This window comes from Frankliniella occidentalis, unplaced genomic scaffold (assembly GCF_000697945.3).
Source record: "Frankliniella occidentalis isolate FOCC.00 unplaced genomic scaffold, Focc_3.1 Scaffold134, whole genome shotgun sequence".
NCBI lineage: Eukaryota > Metazoa > Arthropoda > Insecta > Thysanoptera > Thripidae > Frankliniella > Frankliniella occidentalis.
Genome location: NW_026267261.1, coordinates 179,794 through 185,354, shown reverse-complemented (window position 1 = coordinate 185,354; position 5,561 = coordinate 179,794). Strand labels below are relative to the sequence as shown.

At 63.7% G+C, this 5,561-nt stretch overlaps 1 protein-coding gene across 1 annotated transcript in view; it reads right to left on the bottom strand.

The window, feature by feature from the left end:
- The window catches only part of LOC113206963 (KN motif and ankyrin repeat domain-containing protein 2), a gene marked incomplete in the record, with an annotated part of 44,194 nt that extends 38,639 nt beyond the window's left edge, over window positions 1–5,555 (bottom strand). The window contains 3 exon segments of the mRNA XM_052270686.1: window positions 1,935–3,327; window positions 3,728–3,887; window positions 5,414–5,555. Coding sequence (XP_052126646.1) covers window positions 1,935–3,327; window positions 3,728–3,851 — 1,517 coding nt within the window.
- Between the last annotated feature and the right edge of the window lie 6 nt (window positions 5,556–5,561).

The following is a 5,561-nucleotide window of genomic DNA, read 5'->3' as shown; positions in this document are numbered from 1 at the left end:
GGTGATGACAATCACGGGGCTTGGCTGTCAATCACCGCAGTCGAGGGCCCAAGTAAGTGAAGAGCGGCGCAGGGCGGGCGGAGCGAGGGGCGCGAGGGCGGCCTGGCCACTCTGCTAATCAAAGTGCACGGCTCTGCTATTTAGTTGTAAAGTGGAAAAACTTGTGTTTATGCAGTTGTTAGTCGAGAACGAAAGCTTTGTAGTGGAACTGCAGAAAAAAGCAAGGTTCGGCATCAAGAACAGCATCATCAAGAACGAGACCTCCGCATTTGCGGTAGAGTAGCCGCGCCTGTGGAACCAATGAGTTTGTGCAGTTCTTAGAGACAAACTTTGTAGCAGATAATACATTTAAACTAAACACTGAAACTAACAGGTGACATACTTAAATGTGTCAGCTTGTCTGTGCTGTCGTGTTTAACGAGAATGTCGCTACGCCGCAGTTTTGAAAGCCAAACATTTCTAAATATATGGAAGAGTTGGACCACAGCGTAGCCCTAAATTAAATTAATATCATCTGCCTTTCAAGGTCGATTCCTGATTGTTTTCTTTGTTAACAGCGCACAACTAAAGTTAGCCACAGCCACTTGCAACCTAAAAACAATTGTGCACTTAGCAGAGCACACATTCCACCACGCGGGCTGACGCGGGCCCACGGCCCAACCCGGCCCGGACGCCTCTTTGCTGGAGGCAAGATAATCCAGAACGCGGTGTGGTCGGGCCGGGGGCCGGGTCGGGCGGCCGGACCGAGCCGAGCCAAGGGCGTGCCACTCGCTCGCTCTCCCCGCCAGTCTGAGCGGCTCAAAGGCGCCGCCGACCACAGCCCTGATTGGTTAAGAGCCGCTTTTGCCCAAATCGATGCTCGCGTGTCTAATTTTACACGATATAACAATCCGTCCAGAGAAGAGAGGAAGGGGTAGTCGGCGACGGCGGGACGAGCAGAAAAGTGCGGGTGATTTCGCAGGCTCGAAATGAAATTAGCGAAAGCGAACGGCAATTGACATTTTCAAACGATGTCGTCGACGCCGTGAGTCTGGCGCGGTGCGCAGACCGGCGGGGGCGGGGAGGGGTGGGGTGGGCTGGGCACGGTGCCATGTCAGGCGGGGGAGTCCAGTGGACCCGGGCCGGGCGGGCGAAAGAACCCCACGTGAATGGACGGGCGAGCCATTTGCACCTAAAAAGACTCCGTGGAGCGAATCCAACTCGCGCCGGGCGGGGCTGGGCTCCCCGGAGGACTGACCGGGACGAAGAGGGCGGCGGCTCCGCTCAGCCCCTGTGCACGCCGGCTCTGTTGGTTACAGGGGTAGCACCGGCAGGTACCACGCATCCGCGGATAGAGGCACAGAAGCTATTTTTGGGTATCAGTTGAGTCTAATGGGTGGAAATTTTTGTGATTGGCTTCTCCTCCCAACAAAGAGGTTCCCTCGTGACACCGCCGTACTTTCCCCCTTAACTTTTCTCGCTTTTCCATGGACATGGCCGAGCCCTGTGCGCTACAAGCTGCAACACACTGTGCCTATCTCTCAGCCCCCCACTCTTCCCACAGGCCCTCTTTGTCGACCGAGAGCGAGTGCCGCTCCCTCGGGGCGGTGGCCGGCAGGCCAGCCAGCCAGCCAGTCGGGCGACCTATAACTCAGCGATCAGCGACCGCCCGGCCCGCCCGGCCCGGTCGCCTCGGGCGGAGCGGCGCGGCGAGCGCCCGGCGGCCCGGCGAGTAGGCAGCGCCGCCACGCACGCGCGCGCGCCGGGCTGCCTGGGCCGCCCGGGCCGCAGCGCCACGAGCGCCACAGATAGATCAGACGGAGCCCGAGAGGGGCCGTGCTCGCTATTCAAGGCGTACAAAGGGTGGCGCAGGCATTCATCACCCTACCGACAGGCCCCATGGTGCTGCAAATCTCCCCCCTCCCTCTTTTTCTTTTCCCCCGGTCACCACTCACCGAGTCTCGGCGTGCGCCCTCCGCGGCGGGGGTGACTTGTTGGTGATGTCGACGACGGGCGCCGGCTCCTTGGTGTACGTGTCCTGGCGCTTGAACTGCCTCCGGGGCGGGGGCCCGGGCGACGTGGGCGTCGTGGAGCTGGGCCTGGGGATGCGCGACTGCGGCAGCGGGCTGAGCGTGGGCGGCGGGGAGGGCGTGGGCGCGCCCCGGGCGAGCTCCTCGCCGAACGGCGCCCTGGAGGGGGACTTGTCCGCGGCCGGGAGCCGCTGTGCCGCGTTGGGGTCGGCGAGGCTGCACGTGACGCCCGCGTCCACGAGCTGCTTCCTGGTGGTGGCCGTGCCGGCGTCCCTCCGCGCCAGGGCCTCCGTGTTGGTGGCCCGCGCCATGGTGGCCGAGCGCGGCTCCGTGTTGGTGGCGCGGGCAGCCGTCGCGGCGCGCGCGTCCGTGTTGGTGGCCCTGGAGCTGCTGGGCGTCCGCACGTCGGCAGTGGTGCCCCTGGACACGGTGGTGGGCTTGACGGGCGCGGGGATGGCGTCCGTGTTGACGCCCCGGTTGATGACGGCAGCCACGGTTGGCGGGTCGGTGTTGACGGCGCGGTGCACCGAAAACGGGTTGATCCTATCGCCCGCCGTGCCGCAGCCCACTGTCCTAGTCCTGGGCTTGGCGGGGACGGCAGGGGCAGCGGGAGCCGTGGGCTCGGGGGCCGAGGCCGCGTCGCCGAGCGCGCTCAGGCACACGCGCTTGGCCTGCTCCGCCTCCGGCCCGCTCCAGGGCGCCGCGTCCACGCCGACGGTCCTCTTGCGCACGTTGCACTTGGCGCACAGCACGTCGTCCACCGTGTGCTCCGAGGACGCCGCGTCCCTCGTCTTGGGCGCGCACGACACGGCCGCCTCCGCCGTGGGCGTGCGCGCCAGCACGCCCGCGTGCGTGCGCTGCACAGGCATGGGCTGCGCCTGCACGCCCGCGTCCCGGGTCTCCGCGGCCGGCGGCGGCAGCGGCTCCGCGTCCGTCTGCACGCCGCGGGTGTGGCTGGCGGCCGAGGTGGTCTGCACGCCGCGGGCCGCCGTCGTGGCCGCGGCCTGGGGGATGTCCTCCGTCCAGGTCGCGCTGAGGCTGAGCCGCGGTGACGGCGCCCGCTGCGGCCCGGGCTCGGTGCCCACGGCCACGGTGCGCAGCCTGGGCGGCGGCGGCATCAGCCCCACGTCCCTCGTCAGCACAGTGCACCCCACCCCGATGTCGCGGGTGGCGCGGCGCTTGGGCCCCGGCGGGCCGGAGGTCGCCGTCGTCTCAGGCGGTCCTGGAGGCCCGTTGGCGTGCAGCCCGTCCAGGCTGGAGGGCCGCACCCGGGAACGCACCGGCTCCTCGATCTTCAGCACGTCAAAGTGCGATATGCCTGAAGAGAACACATTTCAAGAATACAATATACTTTTTAACAAAATTTATGATGAAAGGAACTGCCAAAGTTAAAACTATCATTTGTACCGGGTGATTCAGAGAAGACGGAGGTGTGCGGGTTTACCTACTCCCTCTGCCCATAAGGCGCCATTGCCCCTTAGGTAGGCAAACCCACTCGCACCAGCGTCTTCTCTAAATCACCCGGGTACACGCCGGGTTGGGCGCCTAACTCTAGCGTGCGTTCGGGTTGCCTTGCCTCTCGTCATTTGCCATGACGATGATGCCCTAGGGCACCCTAGGGCTCCGAGCGCGTTGGCAAAGGGTTCGCACGCCTGCATGCTAGTATTAGCTCCGACGGCGCTGGGTGGCCACCCTGGAAGCGCGCTCATCTTACTGACCGTTCTGCTTGATGGGTGTGACCTGCTTGATCTGCAGCAGCATCTTGCGCTTTTCTTCCTGCAGGACGGACAGCTGCACCTTGAGAACGGGGATCATCTTAACCTCCTCCTCCAGCTCGCGCATCCGCTCCAGGCTCCTCGCGATCTGCGCTCGAATGTTCTGAAAAAAACGATGACGGGGGTTTCAGGGCGTTTTATCTTCAACTGAATTCTTTTACCAACACACCAAGTCCAAGCTTTTCCCCCATTATACCGTACTACATCCAGTAGATCCCTACAAGAAAGGTTGGCGCTGAGCCGACGATCCAGTACCACACATGCGCGCCGCTCATGGCGAACCGGCGAACCGTGCCGTTAAGACACACATACCTTCCACCCCTTCCCTGCACTCAAACACACAACCCCGACGCCCGCATTGCACTTAACGCCCTGCGGGAGGCACTCAAGGGCGCATCTGCTCGCTTCGATCGCCCCTTTCGCGCCGCGAAATCCTGAAAGCGCAGCAGTCCTGTGTGCTGTGCCGATCTGGACCAGCAGAGAGGGAGAGGAAGGCCGGGAAAAAGGAGGGAGAGAACAAAACACGAAAACAACAACTTGGAGCGAGGCGGAATGGACGCGCGAATGAAGTGATTCTCATCAGCGGCGCAAAGCACATTTGTCTGTAGAGCTCGCGCTGGATTGCCGATACACAACACCCAATTCCCCCCGCAGCTGGCTGGCGCCGCGTAATGCCGAATGGCAGAAAACAAAATACATATGCCCTCCCCACCCTAAAACAATCTTTTTTTTTCGACCGCCAGCAGTGGCATCCGCACACGTTGCCGAATTAGGGGCACGCTTTTTTTTTCCCCCACGCTCTGCGCCCTTCCGTGCCGCTTCTTTGGCGCGGAGCGCCCGGCTGGCGGGGCAGGGGGCGGTGCAGGGGGCGGCCCGGCGTGACCTCGCAGGATCGTCCACGCTGCAGCACTTGTTGTTTTGCTGCGCGGCGTGCGAGCGGGGCCCGGGTCATGCCGAGCAGGGCGGGGATTAGCGTTCGGCATACGACCGATTAGTTTGACGTCGGAGGCGAACGAGGGGGTGGAGGGCCGAGGAGAGAGAGAGAGGGGGGGGGACGAGGGGAAGGTCCACGAAGGTCGTGGCGATGAGAGCGGGAAGGGGAGGTGGTGGCCGGATAACCTAATTATGACGATGGAAAAATCAGTGGTCCGCGCAGCGCAGCTTGGAACGGAAATCCGATGGCTCATCCCATTCCATCCCATCCCATCCCGAGGCGTGGGCTGCACAGCTTACGCTCTTAACGTCACCAGCACTCACCCCCGCCACCCGCCCCCCGGCCGGGGCCGGGGCCGGGGCCGGGACCGGGGCCGGGGCCCGCCGCTAATGCAGACCCTATGGCCTGGCTCTGCCCCGCCAGCCGGCCGTGCCTGCGGCCCGTCGCTGGTGTCGTCTGCTTTTGTCTGACGATCAGAGAGAGACGGCGAGAGGAGGAAGAGAGAAGGGAAAAGCGACGGGGAAAAAAAAGACATAAAAAAAACACTTTGGTGAGAATCTGCGAGGGGGATGCGTGGCGCGTGCCTATTTGGAGACGCTTTGGTATTCTTATTGGATTTGCCGTTACGAGGACCTCGCGCCTACTCGCTGATCCACTCGCGCTCACCCTCGCCTCGTCCTCCTCCCTCCACTCACCTGCAGCGCGGGGGGAGCCGGCGCCGCCGAGGCCGCGGCCGCCCACAGCCCGGCGTCGAGGGCCTGCTCGAGCGAGCGCGCGCTCACCGGCGCGTGGCCCGGCCCGGGTGACGAGGTCGACGAGGTCCTGGACGTCGACACGGAGCAT